Source organism: Myxine glutinosa, unplaced genomic scaffold (genome assembly GCF_964187855.1).
Source record: "Myxine glutinosa unplaced genomic scaffold, kmMyxGlut1.1 SCAFFOLD_860, whole genome shotgun sequence".
NCBI classification, from domain to species: domain Eukaryota; kingdom Metazoa; phylum Chordata; class Myxini; order Myxiniformes; family Myxinidae; genus Myxine; species Myxine glutinosa.
In genome coordinates this window covers 125,001-145,373 of record NW_027616955.1, presented here as the reverse complement: position 1 = coordinate 145,373, position 20,373 = coordinate 125,001, and the positions used below count along the sequence as shown (strand labels likewise).

General features: G+C 46.9%; 1 protein-coding gene across 7 annotated transcripts in view; it reads right to left on the bottom strand.

Moving 5' to 3' along the window:
- Positions 1-20,373, bottom strand: part of FANCL (FA complementation group L) — a 71,824-nt gene that overhangs the window by 14,705 nt on the left and 36,746 nt on the right. For all 7 annotated transcript variants that reach the window (XM_078769003.1, XM_068129329.2, XM_068100282.2 and 4 more), the window contains 3 exons: positions 5,713-5,810; positions 3,240-3,336; positions 2,526-2,594 (listed from right to left, as the gene is read on the bottom strand). In XM_078769003.1, coding sequence (XP_078625129.1) covers positions 2,526-2,594; positions 3,240-3,336; positions 5,713-5,810 — 264 coding nt within the window. The remainder of the gene's footprint in view (positions 1-2,525; positions 2,595-3,239; positions 3,337-5,712; positions 5,811-20,373) is intronic.

Here is a 20,373-nt window from a genome sequence, read left to right as displayed (position 1 = left end):
CAGGTTGGTGGTCTTTCTGTCTTCTACCGACTCCTCTCGGGCCTTGCTCCCCCAGCTCTCTCTGGGCTCTGTCCCCCAAATATTCCTACAGGTCGCACAAGATCTGCCAGCAACCCTCTTATGGTTAAACTGCCAAAATCAAGACTCTCTGTTCACCTTCACTCGTTCATTCCTCTTTTCTCCCACCTTACCTCTGGAACAAACTCCCTCACTCTCTTCAATCCCACTCCTCCCTCCAGGTCTTTAAAACAGCTGTTCACCACCATCTCTTATCTTCCCCCATCCAAAACCTTGATCTTTTCTGCCCCCGCTAATTTCACCCCAGATTCACATTTTTGAAATACCAACTTCCTTCCTGGAAGTCCTTGCAGTGTCCTTGTGTTTTGTACTTCTCCAACCCCTCCCCCTCTTCTCACACCTCCTCCCCCCAAGCCCTCCCACAGACCTCCCGATGTACCTGCTCTCAAATGTTGTGTTTGTGTGCTTCCCCTTCTCTCCCCATCTCGTCTACCGCGACCCTTATTATATGTTTTGTGTGTCTGTTTGATTTTTTGTGTTATAAATGTTAGCTCTTTCACGAGCCTCAATCCTGTATACAAAAAAAAAAAAAAAAAAAAAAAAAAAAATTGTTCATCGCACATACTCGTGATTACAGCACGCAGTCATGATGACAAGTAGAACACACATACAAAGTAATCTATACTATAAGAGAGGTGTGTGTGTGTGTGTGTGTGTGTGTGTGTGTGTGTGTGTGTGTGTGTGTGTAATCACCATTTTTTTCCCCATCTCTCAATAGTGCCTTTAGCCTTTAAGCCTTTGTAGCTCCGTGAAAGGTAATATTAAATGATCTCCGGGCTCTGTCCCCCAGACCAATGATCTCCGATTAAATGATTCCTTGGAGGTAGGGAAGTGTTTTAGGCCCCCCCAAAAATAGACAGGGGAACGCCGGGACCTACCTTCTGGTCTTCCTTACTATAATTCACGGGTCTGGGTGTGTGTTTGTGTTTGTCGCGCTACTCCTGCAGTTCTGGGCAGATTACATCCATACTTGCTACATAGGATCAGCATGACCCCAATTAGTGGATCAGGGTGTTTTTATCTTTGCAGGTGGTCTTTGGGTGGGGGGGGGAGGTGGGTGGCAGAGGGAGGCAAATTCTCCATGTAAAGTGTACTGTATCGTGTCGAAACTCCATGTGGGAGAGGGTATTACAAGTCGCCACCCTTTACAGTAGGCTACAGTGTTCCTCTCCCCACGTTTTCCAGTGTAGTGAGGTATTTTGAATCATGCAATGAGGTATTTTTGAGAGGTATTTCGAATTACTCATTTGAATAAGAACTAGAACGCCACTCAGTAGAGCGCATACTCCCGCCGTGGGTCAAGTTGGAATAATACGTTTTGTTTAACATCCCCTCTCCCCAAAACAATAAATGAAAAAGAAAGTAGGCCCTGTCAGAGAATTTATTTTGATATATCTCGGAATTAGAGGAGAAAAACATCATTTAAGAATAAGAATAAAAGTGTGTGTATTGCAGTAAATTCACACACTATAAAGTGTGTGAATAAATAAGAAATAAACTGCATTAAAATGCAGTAAAACAGAAAAAAAAATTCCCCAAAAAAATTCCTGGATCCGGAATAATATCCTGAGCTTCACCAAAAACTAATCAATTCTTCCTTATCCCAAGGGCAATCATCCCACCAACTTTCATCCAAATCCGTTCAGAACTTTTCCAGATATCTCGTTCACAAACACACAAACATACGAACACACATACGCACACACATACGCACACACGCGCACGCACACACACACACACACACACACACACACACACACACACACACACACACACACGATCGAATGCATTACTCCCTGGCAGGAGTAATAACCTATTGGAAAAAGAGTGGAAAAGGGTGGAAAAGGGTGGAAAAAAAAAAAAGGCAAATACGACAGGAATTTCATCCCTTTATAATATGAAAATGAACTACACTCAAGGACGACCAAGTGTTAATAGTTTACGTTGATTCAGTCATCCAACCAATCAGAAAGTGCTACACCGACAATAAGCTGACAAATACCCAGTAGCAGCAGGGTGAATCCAGTAATGGCTCCCAGGCCTGAAACATTGCATGGCAACCATGTAGAAAGAAAAGTATTGGCTGGCGAATGATACCCTAAGTGGAAAATTGCATTACCACTCCATGTTTCAGTAGGAGACATATTCGAGACCTTATGGGTACGATGAACGAACACTGTTAATGTTGGATATGGTTGAGGTAAAAGCCATATAATTAGCAACAATTACTGGCATTATAAATCAACCCTTTCTGTACCTTGTAATCTATGACCCTGAATTGAACACTGTACCCTTGTATCATAATGTTCCAAAACAAATCTTAATGAAAAAATGAAAGGAGATACCATCTTGTGGCACGAGGTGACGACGACATTGAAAAGATAAGCAAAAATAGCAACCTTGACTCTCTCCACAATTTTGCAACGTGCAAACTATTTGAATTTTACCTCTTGAGGCCAGGTCAGATGAAAAGGTACTGGCAAATCAGCCCTGCACTCTGGGGGTTCTTTTGGGTACTGTGGGGGAACAAAAAGGTTCATCAGTGCACAGTTGTAAGGGTTCTAAGAGTGCTGTCAAACACTGCTCATGACATAAATTTGTGACATACATGTGACAGCTGTACATGTGACAACACTACACTGCCCATTTTGGGTAGTGGTCCACTGGTCCATGGCAATTCCTTCTGGAGATCACTCGTAAATATCTTCACTAAATAGTGATTGTTTTGCGGTCAATCCCTGTAAGGGGAACATGACAGCTGGCAGGAAAGTCGAGACCTAGAGGTACATACACTCGTCTGTGTGTGAATCAATCAATGTGTGTGACGTCACTCGGATGGACGTTAAACAGTCCGTCCCACCTGCTAGCATTAAAGACACCACGGTGTCCTTTGGGAAGAGTCAGCGAGCTATCGCTGGCACTGTGGCCAGATTAAAAAATCCTGCTCTAAATTAAATTGGGGACTGCATCAGCACAGCAGCATTGCCACACCCGACAAGAACCCATGCAAATCTGCAGTGCCATGCTGCATACAAACAAAGGGCCAACCTTAATACTGTATTATATAAAAAGAGTGTTGAACAAGATTGGCCAGAAAAAGGAAATTGGATAACACGATGGGCAACGCTATGTTGGGTGCATGTTTCATCAAATGCTCTTACCTGTGGCTTTATCTTGAGAGCAAACACATGCTCTCTACCACAAGCATCGTGCAATCTCAGATTTATGTTCTTGAACTCTTCGTCCACGAATGAAATTCTGCAAAACAAAATAACAAAGCTCGGGAAGGATGAAATATCTTCAAGTTCAGCCATTTATTAATGTTGTTCGATCACTCTGCATATTATTTTGCTTTTATACATTTCAATCAAAGCTCATCGAAGAAAATGAAACAATTAAAGAAGGGACTGAAAATGAATTCCAAAAATGGAAATGGATCCTTTTCCCCAAAGCAATCAAACATATCAGGCCTGTTTAAACTATGGATCGCATGATATTTCCCAATGATTTTCCCCATATTTTACCCGCATTACATGCTGTTCAGCTCAGCTAAGTGGATCTTCTTCGTCCATTCAGAATGCTATTTAAATGAGTATGTTTCATTGTCATTCAGAATTAACGAGGGATTGGAAGGGTAAGACCCATAACTATCCAGAATTACTTCCTGTAAAAAGGGAATGGGAGGAGGTAGGAAGGAAGGGAGCCAAGACAGGGAGAGCATGAACCTCTGAAGGTTGCAGGCAGGGATGAAAGCAGGTGGATAAAGACGATTGCAACACGAGGAAAGAAAGATGATGCATGCTTATAGTTTCTACAAGTCTGAAGGGACATAGAGTAAAGGTGGCAAGCTGAAGACAAGTGAGGCTAGTGATGATGCATCATGCGTGGAGAACAGCTTGCAGGTAGTAAGCAAGCTGTCGATTTTTTTGTATACATACTCAAGGCTGGTGGAGGAGTGAGAGTGCTGAAAGTATTAGGATGTACAAGAACAAAAGGGACAGTAGAAAGAAGGGGAAACACACCATCAGCAGGTTGAAAGGACAAAATAGAGGGAGGCTTGGACAAATAATGGGTGTGGAGAGAAATGGGTGTGGAGAGAAATGAGGGGCAGGAAATGACATGGGGTTGACAAGATGGATACAGAAGACTAGAGGTTCCAGGGAACCTGAACTCAACTGGTCAATATCAATATGGTTAGAATATGCATCACAGAACCACAAACTATATAGTTTATATGTGCTAAAGAGGTACAGTAACATTGAAGGTATCTCATGTTTAAACAGGAAACTAGAAAAAATTGAGTTTTAAGTGAGGCATGAAAATTAAAACTACAATTACTACCAGGTTGACAAAAATTGATTTTTCAATATGGCCGCCCTGCTGCGCCCATTTTTGGGCGTGCAACGCCGAAATGCAATCCCAAACTAGTTTATGTCTGAAAGATGCTGCATAACAAGTTTCATCAAATTTGATCAATATTTGTGACTTTTAGAGCGTAGACGTCGAATTGTTTACAGACGACAGACGGACGACGGATGACGGACACTGGGTGTCGACAAAAACTCAGCTGGACATAGTCCAGTTGAGTTTTTTTTTAAAGGAAAGAAAAAAAATTGGAAATTTTGGCTTGGGTGGGGGTTATCAGGGGTAGAAAAGATCATGGTTCTGGATGGAGAGTGATATGAGATGGTGGTGAATGAGCTGTCTTGCAGACCTGGAGGGAAGAACGAGATTGAAGAGGATGTGGAAGTTGATTCCACCATTGGGAAAAAAGAACAAATGAGTGGAGGTGAGCACTGATCCTGGATTGAGGTAGTTTCATCAGAAGATGGTTGAATGTGGACTGTATGAGCCCTGCAGAAACCTGGGGGTGGAGAGGAGGGGGTGAACAAAGCACAGAAAGAGCAGTGGGTGCAAGGCCAGAAAGGAGGCAGCAAAGGACAGAGACCACCGACCTGTCTGCAATGGGGAAGTGATATGCCCATGGAATCTGCTTCATTATGGGAGAATCCAATGATCTTGAAGGCCATGATTTCCACGGCGTCAAGCTGAACAAGGTATGAGACAGGGGTGCCAGCCCAAAGAAGGGAGCCCAGCATCACGCTGCTGATGAAGTCCTTGTAGGCCAAGAAAAAAAAGCTCCAGGGGTGGATATAAAAGTTCAGGTGTGCCAACGAAGGACAAACGTTAATTGAATCATGTTATCGTTATATTTCATAACATTGGCAAACAGGTGACTTTCGTTGTTGTTACAGAGTTTTTGGACACTGGGGTGCATCAGCATTGCACAAGCATCACAACTTAACTTTTAAGCATACTGAGCCCTATAAGCTACATGCTTTGAGGAAAACCCTGATATCTCAAATTATCCCCCATCCAAAACCAGTATCTTTTCTACCCCCGTAAAACCACTCCCACCCCTCCCGAAACATTGCTTCTGTATCCATCTTGTCCACCCCTTGCATTCTCCCCTACCCCTCATTTGTCAGTCTCCGTCTATTTTCTCCCTCCGCCCTGCTGTTGGAATTTCCCCTTCTTCTGCTGTCCCTTCTGTTATGTTGTGTCCTGATCTGTTTTTCTGTGTTCTAACTCTTTCACCAGCCTTGACAATGCATATACTTATATAATACTCACTTGTCCCATCCCAAATCCACGATGTCTCGTATCAGCTGAGTGTAATAGGATGGCGGTGGAGGAGAGGAAAGTTCTTCATTGGTTCTCACAGAAGAGTTCTAACAGTAAAAGAAGCATCTTCCATGAAGTCAATTAGGTATTAGAAAAAGTTAATAATGAAAGCATCATCACGGGATATTTTCTGACTAATTCTAACAAAACATTTTTGAATGGGACATACATATATATATATATATATATATATATATATATATATATATATATATATATATATATATATATATATATATATATATATATATAGTTACGTTTATGGGGGTAGGTGAAAGAATGCCAAAGGAAAGGTAGCACTGTATAAGAAGTAGCATGGACCGTGGACATGTAGGTTAAATCTCGATGCACAGTAAGCAGGGAAACTGCAGCTCAAGGTTGTTTATGGGGGGGGGGGGGGGGTGGGTGGTGTCGTGCTAATTATCGCTAGGGTCTAAGGCTAGTTTTCCCCAGTGCGTGCTTTCCCTCGGTAATTTTCCCCTCACGTTTTTGCTGACAGGGCCTGCTATGCAAAGCCACCTTTAAACAACATTTACCACCAACAGCAAGCAAGCAGGTTCACGGATTAAGCCCCGCCCAAAGGACCTAAACGAAAGCCTGCCGAAAAGAGGCGGAGAAATGGGCGGTCAAGAAAAGCTGCGAGGCCACGTCCCGAGGGACGTGATTCGACCGTGGGATGTGGGCGGGGCAAACTAAGGCGAACGATACGATTGGTTCTCAAGAGAAAAGAAGAGGAGTGCGCTTTCTCTGTCTGGACAAGACGCTGGCCATTTTTTTTGTATGTGAAAAGGAGAGCGGTTTTTCTTTGGGGACCAGCGTGATGAGGTTATAGCGGTGGAGCTGTGTGGGGGTGCTGGGCGCCGCACTGCCCTTCCCCCACAGTGGCAACAATAAAAGAGCCATGGAGAAAACAAGGAGGCAGTCCTCATGAGCTCACCATCAGGGCGATCTTCGACGTGCGCCGCTACCGCCATTTTGAGCTTCCTGTCCAAGGGAGACTTTGAGCTTCGAGCCTCGAGCTTCAACGACCACTGCAGACCTCATCAAAATAACTCATTGAGGGCAAAGCTAAGTGTCGGCTGAAGGGGTTTATTTTATTTCATTTTCCCCTGAGTGATCGTATTCGAGTCCGTGTGTGGAGGTACCTCAGTTCGGAATTTAATTTACCTCAAACATTTATTTCGACATTTTCATCCCTTGCATGTTTTGTGGGTTCGGGCATAAACCAGTGTTTCTTTTTGTTTCGTGAGATAAACATCTCGCAGCCTCAATCTCGCGCGCAATAACCTCCAAATATTTTGGGAGGTCGCCTCGGGAATAAAGCTGGTTCGGCTATTCGTCCAAGGCTAGTCTTAACTAGCTACGGACAGGACAATATATATATATATATATATATATATATATATATATATATATATATATATATATTGTTGCAGAGATGAGGACTGTGTTTTTTTGATTGTGTGCTGTATTATTATTATTATTGTTTATTCTGCGCCCCCCCTACCTCCGGAGCTGTGTAAAGGTGAAAGGGCATCCCATAATTAGTCCACAAGCATACACATCAGCCAAGTAATAGAATACCCCTGTTGATAGTTATCTCTTATTCTGTGTTTTAGGGTAAGGCTGTGTCTCCCATTAATTGAAGTACTCCATTGCACCAGTGAAAGAGAATAGATCCCCTTTCATTCCCATCCCCAAAATCCCCATTTCCTTCACACCCCCTTTCGTCATTGCCGAGCCTCGATTGCCCATATTACATCCCCTCTCGTCATTGCTGAGCCCTCGATTCTCAATTACCTCCCCTCCAATAACCGCCATTGACCACGAGGCTCGAGTCGGGGAAGAAAGGCGTATCCCCACCTCGTCATAGAGGGGAAGAGGGGCGTGCCCGCCAGTCGTCATCCAGGGCGGAGCCCGAGGGTCGCGCGACCAACCAGGGCCGAGGTGAGCACCCCGATGGGCGTGTCCAAAACGCCGGCGGCTGAATCGCTGGAGGCGCTATAAAAGGGCGAACGGAAGTGAGTTGTGAGTTGGTCTGAGTTGGTTGAGAGTCGGTCGTCAAGTGGAGAGTGGTGAAGAGTCAGTCAGTAGAGGTGGTGGTCAAGTGGTTGCGTTGGTTGCGGTGAGGAGTCGGTGGTAAAGAGTGAGGGACCAAGAAAGAGTTGAGGGTGTGGACCAACGAGTCAGAACAAGTCCTGGGAACGCAGCGGAGGCCGCCGCAGCAAGAACACCCAACAGCCAAAGGGGGCCTGAACGGCGGTTTGGAGCAGGACCATAAAGGAACGGCGGCTGCTAAACGCGCCGGTTGAGCTGCAGAACCCCCTTGGACCTTTCCTCTCCCTCCAGCCATCCACCTCCTGCCTTTCCACCCTTCTTGTGTACGTGAGTTTGTTTTGTTTGTTCTGTCCCTGGGTATTTAATCAAGTCTGTAGGTAAGCTAAAATTTGCACTGTGTCACCTGCGTCTTATGTGTTGTAAATAAACCTTGATTGCTCCTTTTTGCTTGTGTAAATAATAAATCCAATTACTCTTCTGTCCGTCTTCTCGTTTTATTCCTTTTCCTCTTGCATTTCGTCGTTTCAGTCTTTTCCCAGATTGGGCAGCTGTGGTGCGATACGGCCAAAGTTCTGGGTGAATCGGGTGAGTCAGGGATCCTGTAACGGTCGCGGCAATACCACCGCTCGGTAAATAACATCTTAATCCGCGATCAGTAACAATTGGTTGTCAGGAGTTGGATTCGGACCTGGGACTAAATTTGTTAGGCCCAAATTTTGGAACACCAATTGTGTTATTAAGTAACAATTGGTGTCTGGGAGTGGGATTCGAGGCCCGAACCAAATTTTTAAAACGAATAGAGGAAAAAAAATTTTGGTCAAAATTACGAGCTGCCGAAATTTGTTTTTTTTTTAAAGAAAAACCCGAATTTTGAGATCGCGCCATGGCTGGTCAAGGCGACGGGATGCCGGTGGGAGAGATAGAGGGGTTAGGAGTAACCCAGGATCAAATGGAGGGGAGCAATGAGGAGGTGGTTGAGGGAGTATCAGGTGCACAAAATGGCGTGCTCGCGTACGTGGTTGAAGGGTCCCAAAATAGCGGCGCAGTGGAGGGCGAGCCCGCAGTGGCGGCTGGGGACGCTGGGCAAACCGGGTTTGACCTCAGATTATTCTTGACCCAACTGAATGCAAAAATGGATAGGATGGGGGGCCAAATGGGGGTAATGGGAAACCAAATGGGGGTAATGGGGAACCGGATGGATGCTCAGGGTGAGCAATTGTGGGTAATGAGGGACGAAGTGAGGGGTACCGGTGAGGCGTTAGACAACGGGATAAAAGAGGTGAAACATGGGTTAACGGGGGTGGAAAATAGAATGGCTGCCCAGGAGAATCAGATAGAGGGGATGAAAAATGGGTTAATGGGGCTAGAAAATAGGATGGAGGACAAATTGCGGGAGATAGGGGAGCAATCCGCCCGAGAAATTAAACAAATGGGAGAGCAGATAGAGGAGGTAAAAATCGGGGTAGAAACCAAACTGGATGCTCAGAGGGATGAATTGGGACAGATGAGGGTGGCATCTACAAAAGAAAGGGAGGAGATGAAGGAGGAGATACGACGAGGTGTGGGTGAGGAGGTCTCGGGGCTACGCGAGGAGGTAAAGCGAGGTGAGAAGCGTATGGAGAAAGAGGTGAGAAATAATACGGCAAAGTTACAAGGGGGAATAGAAGATCTGACGGAGGAGGTGGAACAGCTGACGGAGGGACAAAAAGAACTAGTGGAGCAGGTTCAAAAGAACACTGCGGTACTAGGAGGGTTAAAGGCGACACAAAAAGAAATTAAAAACGAATTAATAGCGACGCAGAGGCAATGTCAGATGGTATGGGAGGAACTGACAATGAGGGTGGAGGAGGTGACAGAGATAATGGAGACAAAGGACCGGCAGGTGAGGATGCACATAGAGACGGTCACGGTAGCCTTAGAGGACGAACTTGAAGAGACGCACCGAGAAATAAAAGAGGTTAAACAAAAATTAGAGGAAGTGGAAGAAGAGGTGAGTGAAATTAAGAAGGGACGGACAGAAACTAAAAGAGAAATCCAGGAGGAGGTGATGGAATATGTGCAAGGTCGGTGCTCAACTCATGATGTGATGCTCACTAACCAAATAAAGAGTTTGCAGGTGGCAAAGGAGGTGCGACGACGAGATACGGAGGTGAGTGGCAATGTATATGATGTGAGGAAAGCTTCAGTCGGCTTGGGGATTGGTTTGGATCCGGGTGTTCGTGAAAGGCCGTTGGTGAAGTGTGCGACAGGTCTGGTGTGCGAAAAAAAAGAGGTGTGCGAGAATGTCCGACCATGGGGTGTGTGAGGAAAAAGTGCACGCCGAGGAGTGAGTGTGCCGTCAAGAGTGAGTCAGTCGTAGCGCGTGTGCGAGGGAGTACATGGAAGCGCGGTGTGGTGAGTGTTACGGAGGAAGTAATGAGAGAGTGTACACCTGTGGTGAGTGTTACAGAGGAAGTAACAAGAGAGTGTACGCCTGTGGTGAGGGTTACAGAGGATGTAACAAAAGAGTGTGCGCGAGAGGATGCGCGAGAAAGGTGTGTAACGGACAGGTGCATGAGGAAAGAGTGTGCTGTCGAGAGTAAGGGTGAGTGCGCTGTCAAGAATGGAGGTGAGAGTAGTGAGAGTGACAAGGAGCGTGAGTTGGTTGTGACAGGTAAGCGAGGATGTACACCTGGAATGGAAGGATGCACACCTGGAATGGTAGGGCGTGAGTGGGAATGCACGCTGGAATTGGTAGTGAGGCACGTGGTTGGGTGTGCGAGTGAGAGCACACCTGTGATTGTCACAGAGGAGGTGACCGAGGAAGGGGCGCGAGGAGGTGTGTTGGTGAGGTGTGCGAGCGACGAATGTGTGCCAAGGTGTTCGGTGGTCAGGTGTGTGACCAAGTCGGTGAGCGGAATGAGTGTACCGAGGTGTGTAAGAAAAGGTACGACGAGGAGCATGGAAACGGCTGCATGTATGAGCAAGAAAGGGGTAGCGTATGCGTATAAGCATCCAGGTAAGGCATCGATGGTAACCGGGTTAAAGGTTAGAACGACTTATAGCCGAATCGGGCCCTCGGTGCGCGTCGGGCAGCTTCGCGTGCCGCGAGGACCAGCGGGGATCCGAACCACGGCGGTTTCGAAAGAACCGCCGTACGCGATCCACGCTGTGCCTCGCTTGGAACGGCCGCGTCCGGGCTCCACTAGGCGGAGCGGGCAGGCCGATAGGAAGGGTCGTCATGGCGACCACTTTCTATTGAGACGTGCCGGCAGGTCGAGATCGGGCAATTGGATGGCTACGCGCCGAGGTGGTGCGTGGGATCTCGGCACGGGTAAGACCCCGTCCCTGCACCGAATGCGGGACGTATCCAGCCGCTGGCACAAAAGAACCCGCGTTCATTGCTCGGCTGTACGAAGCCGGGCTGTAGATGTGAATTGGCGCACCGAGAGGACCTAATAAGTAGACGGGTGATGGTGATAGTGATAGTGATTTGATACGAAATTTAGAAAAGTGAGTCGAATTGGCAGTAAATGGAAAATTTTTAATTGGCTGAAATTTGGTGGGCCAAATTGATAGTGAGACCCCCGATGTGGTGGGATGGCAAATCCACCATCCCTCACAGACGTGGGGCAAAGGAGCACTAGAGTAGGGGGTGTATGGCAGTGAAAACTAGCCCGGGTGGGTTAGGTTATATTGATAGGGATCTAGCGAAGATGACATTAGGTGACGTTAAGGTTAGATAGTGACTGATACCTGTAGTGGGGACGCAGGTAGTTTAGTGTGGATGATAATGACGAGGGAGCGCAATAGTTAAAGGGACGACTGGGAAGCGCAAGTTTCAGAGGGGAGTAGTTAGATGAGATGATGCCGTGTGTGTGAGGATTGAACAGGTGTGATTGCACAGGTGTGCAACTGAACAGGTGTGTGGAGCAGTGTATGAGTGAGTAATGGTGATGTGTGTTGTGTTGACCAACTGGTCCAGGAAGAGGAGGAGGGTGCAGGTGGCACCAGGTAGGATTGCACAGGTGTGCAACGACAGGTGAATGAAGGACAGGTGTATGGAATAAATGGTATGGAGTATAGGAATGGATGGTCGTGGAGTGAGTATGGTGGAAATTGTGGAGTGGAGTGGATGGTGCGAAGGTGTGAATGGGGGAAGAGTGGACCCCCATCACGGATACCCGGGGCGGGCAGTGTAAGTGTTAGGTAGAGGGTACAGGTAAATTGTGGTTGGATATTGGCATCTGTGGTGCGGGTGAAAGAATGGTCTTTGGATGGGTGCATTAGTGTTGTGGAAATGGCTGGGCGTGTAGCCTGTTAGTGTGTGTAGTTGGTTTGGGCACTCCACCACTGTGAGGATGTCGGCCAGGTGAGGCCGCAGGTGGGCTCTGGGAGCCGGTAGTTGTGGATGGGGCCCGAGGATCCGGAGGACGGACCCGGGTAGCCCAGTGCCAGAGGGCACCAAGGGGTGACAGAGCCAGGAGAGGGCCTTCCCCAGTTAGTTAGGTTAGGGTGAGGAGCTAGGTAAGCTCGGGTGGCAACTGCAGTGGTGGAGGTGTGCAGGTGGGTAGACCTGCTGGGAGAGCTACACGTCGCAGCCCAGAAATTGTGAGAGAGCACCGGGAGATGAATCGGGGGAGTGAGACCCCAAATTGAGAAACACCACAGTTTGGGCAATGGGAATTGGTTTTTTAAAACCCATAGTGTAAGTTGGCCAATGGATTGGCAGGGAGAGACCCCGGGTAGTGTAAAGTGTGTTAAAGTCATTTAGAGGATAGTTAGGAAGAAGGATCTCCTCACACCATCTGCATCCACTCACCTGAGGTGACAGGTACTCCGCACCATGCCATGTTTAATTATTTTTACTGTGCAAATGTTTGGATTGTGAGACGCATCATGACGTGGGTGTGACATTGTGCTTTGATGTTCCATCTCTGCCTCCTTATGAGGATTGATGATGAATTTGGTGATGGCAAATTTTGAAGTAGAGGGATTGTGGAGACGAATTTGGAATAGGGGAAGTATGGGGAAGACGTGACAGTAGTGACGAATTTGTAAATGTGTAGATTTTTGTACATATGGGGTAAGGGCAAGGGTAGGGTAGGTGACAGGGGGGTGACGTACGGTAGGGACGAGCTTTCTCACTTCGCCCTCCGTACGCATTTCGCCTTGCATTGCCTTATTGATGTGTACCCTTGTGACCTTACCCCTCGCTCAATTGTCTTTCCCCTTTTGTCTCCCACATGACCTGTGCGCCATTGGGTGCCGAGGGGAGCGTGCGTGGGTCGGCCATTGTGCGCCCGAAATTCCCAGAACCAGCTGTCTGCATCGATGCACCACATTATGGACCACATGCTTGTGGCCGAGCACCACTTATGGACCCCATGGGTTGGGGCATGGCCCCTCTGCTGGAACCGGCCATGAGGGCCCGAAATCTTGCTGGCGGACCTTGGCCACAGGGCACCGATGCCCCACAGGTGAACCACACTAGTCGGCCCTGTGGGCCATAAATAAAATAAATAAAAAGGACACATTGGGTGCAAGTTTTAATACAAATAGGCCGCCAGTAAGCAAAGCAAAAGAATGACAACATCTGGAAGACCAAATAATAATAACCAGCAGAGGGAGCCGAAGAGCAAGAGATCACCTGCAGGGTTAGGGGTTGTTTGGTTATTTTTATTCATGAACAGTGATGACTGTGCACCGATTGGTGCTTGAGGGTGCTTTGGTGCGTTTTTGGGTGCTTTAATGGTGCATTGATGCAGAGCAGACTGTCTCCCCCCCAGAAAGAACAATCACAGGTCCTGGGTTAGTCTTGTAAATAAAAGTAGCGTCAATTGTAAATAATGCTTCCCACCGTCAGTGTATAGTTTGAAGACCATTCCGCAATTCGGTTAACTGTGGGCGTAAGTCTGTTAGGCAGGGTGCAATGGAGCAGCGGGACACATTTATTTATGTTTTAAAACTGTCGCACTCAGGGTCAGGTTAAAAGTAGAGGGAACTACACCGACGTGTCACACTAAAAGTAAAAGTTGTAGGCCCGGGACGTGCCTAAGAGGAGGAGGGTGCAGTGTTGCGGAGATGAGGACTGTGTTTTTTTGATTGTGTGCTGTATTATTATTATTATTGTTTATTCTGCGCCCCCCTACCTCCGGAGCTGTGTAAAGGTGAAAGGGCATCCCATAATTAGTCCACAAGCATACACATCAGCCAAGTAATAGAATACCCCTGTTGATAGTTATCTCTTATTCTGTGTTTTAGGGTAAGGCTGTGTCTCCCATTAATTGAAGTACTCCATTGCACCAGTGAAAGAGAATAGATCCCCTTTCATTCCCATCCCCAAAATCCCCATTTCCTTCACACCCCCTTTCGTCATTGCCGAGCCTCGATTGCCCATATTACATCCCCTCTCGTCATTGCTGAGCCCTCGATTCTCAATTACCTCCCCTCCAATAACCGCCATTGACCACGAGGCTCAAGTCGGGGAAGAAAGGCGTGTCCCCACCTCGTCATAGAGGGGAAGAGGGGCGTGCCCGCCCGTCGTCATCCAGGGCGGAGCCCGAGGGTCGCGCGACCAACCAGGGCCGAGGTGAGCACCCCGATGGGCGTGTCCAAAACGCCGGCGGCTGAATCGCTGGAGGCGCTATAAAAGGGCGAACGGAAGTGAGTTGTGAGTTGGTCTGAGTTGGTTGAGAGTCGGTCGTCAAGTGGAGAGTGGTGAAGAGTCAGTCAGTAGAGGTGGTGGTCAAGTGGTTGCGTTGGTTGCGGTGAGGAGTCGGTGGTAAAGAGTGAGGGACCAAGAAAGAGTTGAGGGTGTGGACCAACGAGTCAGACAAGTCCTGGGAACGCAGCGGAGGCCGCCGCAGCAAGAACACCCAACAGCCAAAGGGGGCCTGAACGGCGGTTTGGAGCAGGACCGTAAAGGAACGGCGGCTGCTAAACGCGCCGGTTGAGCTGCAGGACCCCCTTGGACCTTTCCTCTCCCTCCAGCCATCCACCTCCTGCCTTTCCACCCTTCTTGTGTACGTGAGTTTGTTTTGTTTGTTCTGTCCCTGGGTATTTAATTAAGTCTGTAGGTAAGCTAAAATTTGCACTGTGTCACCTGCGTCTTATGTGTTGTAAATAAACCTTGATTGCTCCTTTTTGCTTGTGTAAATAATAAATCCAATTACTCTTCTGTCCGTCTTCTCGTTTTATTCCTTTTCCTCTTGCATTTCGTCGTTTCAGTCTTTTCCCAGATTGGGCAGCTGTGGTGCGATACGGCCAAAGTTCTGGGTGAATCGGGTGAGTCAGGGATCCTGTAACGGTCGCGGCAATACCACCGCTCGGTAAATAACATCTTAATCCGCGATCAGTAACAATATATATATATATATATATATATATATATATATATATATATATATATATATATATATATATATATATAAGTTCAAAATACACCTGATCACAAGAGTGCCGCACTGACCGGGTCCTCAGTCGAGGTCCTCAGCATCATCCCGTTTCGGCCCTTCAACCTCGATACGGTCAGCTAAGGTGGGCCAGCAGGGGCACATACACATCCACAATCCACATGCAGCAACTGCACCTGGATGCATACATACCCCCACCCACAGCCAGTGCGAACAACAACAGCAACACCTCCACATCCAGAATCCACAGCACCAAACAAACATGGTGGAACACTCAAACACCCACCTTTATACCATTCAGCACTCACCAACAAAACACACCAGATCATTCATTCACACACATACACACCCATACACACAGAACACCAACCAACCAACCACCTACCCTTACATCATACACTACTCAACACACAAAAACACACACTCCTGCAAAAATTAATTCATGCAAAAACACACACCCTCACCCACTCATTCATATACACAAAATAAGAAATAATAATGGAAACAAAAAAAAAAAAAAAAACCACAGACACACACAACCAACCTACACCGTTCGACGTGCCTCCATAAACTTCCTCCATATCCAAAATGAGCCTTTCAAGGCAACCTGGGCCACCTTGTCACACATCCTCCTTCTTTCTGTCCCACACACTCCCAGCCTAGCAAGAAATGCAGAAAAGGAATTGCCAATATACCCTCTACACCCCACCTCAAATTGCTGACACGAAACTCGACAACCCTTCTCCCGGCACTCTGCCTCCAGCTCACTGTACTTTCCTCTCTTCCTCTCATGCACCTCCTCCATGTTCTCTTCCCAAGGTACCGACAACTCCCCTAAGATGACCTGTCTTGTTGCTCTTGACCAAACGATAATGTCAGGCCGTAACCTTGTCACACAGATCTCCTCTGGGAATACCAATTGTGGCTTTAGGTCTGCCACCACCTGCCAATCACAAGCATCTGACAGCCCTCTTGCTTTCCACCTCCTCCTCTTTCCACCTCTTACCACTTGGCCCTCTTTGACAAACCACACCTCTCCCCCATCAGTCTCCTTCTCCACTCTTCTCTCTCTCTCGATCTCAGCACCTCTTGTTGCACCATCTGCACCACCACCGCCAGCACCTGATCATGTCGCCACCTGTATCTTCCTGCTGCCAATGCTACTGAGCATGCACTCAGTGCATGCTGCACCATTCCCATACCTCCACACAAATAACATCTCTCCTCCTGCAACAACCCCCACAATCTCAAGTTTATTGGTGACGGAAGCACATCATACGTTGCCCGCAAAAGGAAATTCAACAATATTGGCTCCATCCTCCAAATCTCTTGCCAATGCAATATCCTCACCCGCACACCTTCCCACTTAGTCCAAGCACCTTGCTGTGCCTGACCAACTGCTTTCACATATCACCCCTCCTCTTCCTTTCTTCTCACCTCCCTCTCAACCATCTTCCTCCTCTCTTTCACACATGCCTTTCCCCATCGCTCATGCTCCATCCACCCCAAGCCATGCTTCCCATGCTGTACCATCCCCATGACCTCCTCCTGTTGCAACCGCTCCTCCATTTCATCCACCTCTGCTCTTGCATTCCACCTCTTGTATATATATTATGTATGTGTATATATATATATATATATATATATATATATATATATATATATATATATATATATATAACTGTGAGAAATAGTAGAAACTCCACAGTACGAGTACGAGTATCCCTATATTTGTATATACACGTGCACCGGAAATGTAACGCAAACCGTAACTGTAAGCTGCGCTTCACTTCCGTTGAACTTGGGGCCGGTGAGTGAACTTTGGCGTGGCTCTCCCTTCTGTATGCAATTTTTTACTCACATCACACATCTCACACACATCACCATACACACTTGACTGATATACATGCCTGCTGTTTTTGTAGACTCAGAAGAAGACCTTTGTTGGTCGAAAGCTTGTCGAATTAAAGATCGAAGCCCTGAAGCTACGTCCGCGTCTTATTCAATCTCCCGATTATATATATATATATATATATATATATATATATATATATATATATATATATATATATATATATATATATAGATATTGTAACGAATTTGAGAAGTGTAATGAATTTGAGAAGTGTAACGAATTTGAGAAAGTGTAACGAATGTGAGAAGTATGGTTTTGTTGTGTGTAACTGTCACCCTCCGTAATGTAAAGAAAGGTCGAAGCTCGTCCTCTTAGTTAATTCCATAAACCTACACACAGGACACCATATATCCTTTAAAATAGTTAGTCCCTTATTCTCTGTAGGTTAAGGATGTGTTTCCCAATAGTTTGACTCTTCATTGCACCGAATTAAATAAGAGTAGGCCCCTCCGACGCCCCATGGCAGCTTCCAAGTGCCAGGTTTGCCAGGTTTGCTGCAATTGACTCTTTAGCCACTTTGCTGCATTTTCATCTCCCGTCCACTTTGCTGCATTTGACTCCATTACGCACGAGGTAACGACGAAGAAGAAAGGCGGGTCTCCACCTCGTCATAGAGGGGAGGAGTAAGTCGGCCCCGCTCATCCAACCCAGAACGAGGGGTTTGGCTTGAGAGGGCGGAGAGAGAACACTTGGGGGAGGTTTGCAAAGGTTGAAGGGCGGGGCCTATAAAACCCGCAGCGCGACGCTCCCCAGGCAGATGAGCTTTTTTGGAGAAGATTGAGGTCCGAAGAAGATTGAGAGAGAGGTGCGGCAGATGCGTGATCCAGCTAAAGCAGCCAAGAGAGAACGAGACGTGAGGGGGTGCTGATACTGAGCAATATGCCGAGACCCTCTAGGCCCTATTGCCGGCTGTGGAGACGCGGAGCTGCCAGCTGCTGTTCGCTCCGAGCACGGAACGTGGACCTCGACGGTGGGGAATTGCCCGGACCTTCCTGCCCTGCCATCGGCTTCGACCTTCTCCTCCCTCCAGTGATTCCTGCCATCTTTTCCCCCGTGTAAGTGTGCCCGTTTGTCCGTCTTTCATGTTGTCTTGGGGTATTAATTAAGACTGCCATATATATAAGCTAATCATTGCACTATGTCTCCTCCTCCTTCAATTGCCTTATAAATCATCTTTCTTTTCCTTTCTGCTTAGTGTGTATAAATAGTAATACATCTTGTTATTCCCTACTTTGTCTTTACTTCTTCATGCTCTTTCGGTCGCTTTAGAGGTTTCCATATTGAGTGTACGTGGCGCGATTCGGCCAACGTTCAGGATCGGGTTTAGTGAAGGCTAATGACTCGAACTTCGGGTTGCTAAAAACCGCTCGGCAACGAACTAGACCATCCAAACCGGTGTTCGAGCGGTACTTGTCTCCCTAGTCTGCGGAGGGACGGATAAAGGTATTCGGGATAGACCCTGGGCCCATAACCCTGATCCGTTCCATCCCGTGGGATAGCGTTACAAGTACCAGGACCGGGGAGACGGCCAGCTTAACAGGACAAGGGGCTAATCACCCCTTGCTAACGAGAGAGCCGTCCCCCGTATCCGTAACAATATATATATATATATATATATATATATATATATATATATATATGTGTGTGTGTCTACAACATATACATACATAATATATATATATATATATATATATGTGTGTCTACAACATATACATACATAATATATATACAACAACAACAACATGCATTTTAAGGCCATTTTCCCTGCAAGAGCGGGGGTTGGCCTTGCGGTCCCCAGGACAATCTTCTCCATTTTGCCCTATTTTCTGCATCTCCCCTTGTTAACCCCCTTGCCCGCATTTCTTCTTCCACCATCTTTAGCCAAGTCTTTCTCGGTTTTCCCCGTCCTGTACTTCCTTCTACATTCATTTCCATCACTCTTCTCAACAAGTCACTTTCATCCTTCCTCAACACATGACCAAACCATCTCAACCTGTTCCTCTTCACAACATCAATCACAGGCTCTATTCCCATCATGTTTCGCAATTCATCATTTGTCTTCCTCTCTCTCTCAACGATACTCCACACATCCACCGAACCATTCGCATTTCCACCCTTTCCAGCCTTCGTTGCTGCTCTACGTTCATTACCCATGTCTCGCTCCCATAAATCATAACACTTCTCACACATGCAGCATACACCCTTCCCTTCAGCTTCAACGACACTCCCCTCATCATCAGCATGCCACTCAGTTCCCGAAACTTCTTCCATGCACATCTCACTTCAGCAACCGTTGCCGAGTCTGATCCACCTTCTCCATTCAGCATGTCTCCGAGGTAGCAAAATGTTTTCACACCTTCCAGCTTCATGCTGTCTCCAGGATCCAACTCAACATTTCCTCCATCTGCAGCTCCCTCTGTGCACACCTTACATTTGAATGTAGCTGCCACACTGGTTAATGACCCTCTCAGACCACTACATTTTTGATGAACCCACTCAGCGCACATTGTACATTGAATGGAGTTCACTCCGATACCCTTCCTGCACACAGCACATGGCCACTTCCCAGTTCTTTCCACCTCACCACATGCTTTACCACTTGCCATCACCTTCGTCTTTCCAATATTCACCTTCAGACCTTTTGTCTCCATACATTCCTTCCACTTGTTCATCTTTTCCTTCAGTCCATCCATACTTTCCGCAATCAACACCAGATCATCTGCATACAACAACTCCCATGGTAAACCCTCCTTTACGGTCTGAGCCAGCACCTCCATCACAGCTACAAATAGTAGTGGACTTAGTACCGACCCCTGATGCACTCCCACCTTCACCTCAAACTCACCACTGTTCCCGTCCTTCGTCCTTACAGCTGTGCGTGCTCTTTCGTACATTGCCATCACTACTCTGATCAACCATTCCTCCACTCCTAACTTCCTCAATGCCCATGTCAATACTTTGCGTGGAACCCTATCGAATGCTTTCTCCAGATCAACAAACCCAAAAAACAACTTCTTCCTCTTATCCATGTACTTCTCCTGCAACTGCCTCACAATGAAAAGAGCTTCTGTCGTTCCTCTTCCTGGCATAAATCCAAACTGCATTTCGTCGATCTTCACTTTCTTCCTTATCCTCCTCTCCAACACCCTTTCCAATACCTTCATTCCATGCTCCAATAACTTTATCGCTCGGTACGAGCCACACTCCAGAGGGTCACCTTTCCCCTTGTATAGAGGGACGAGG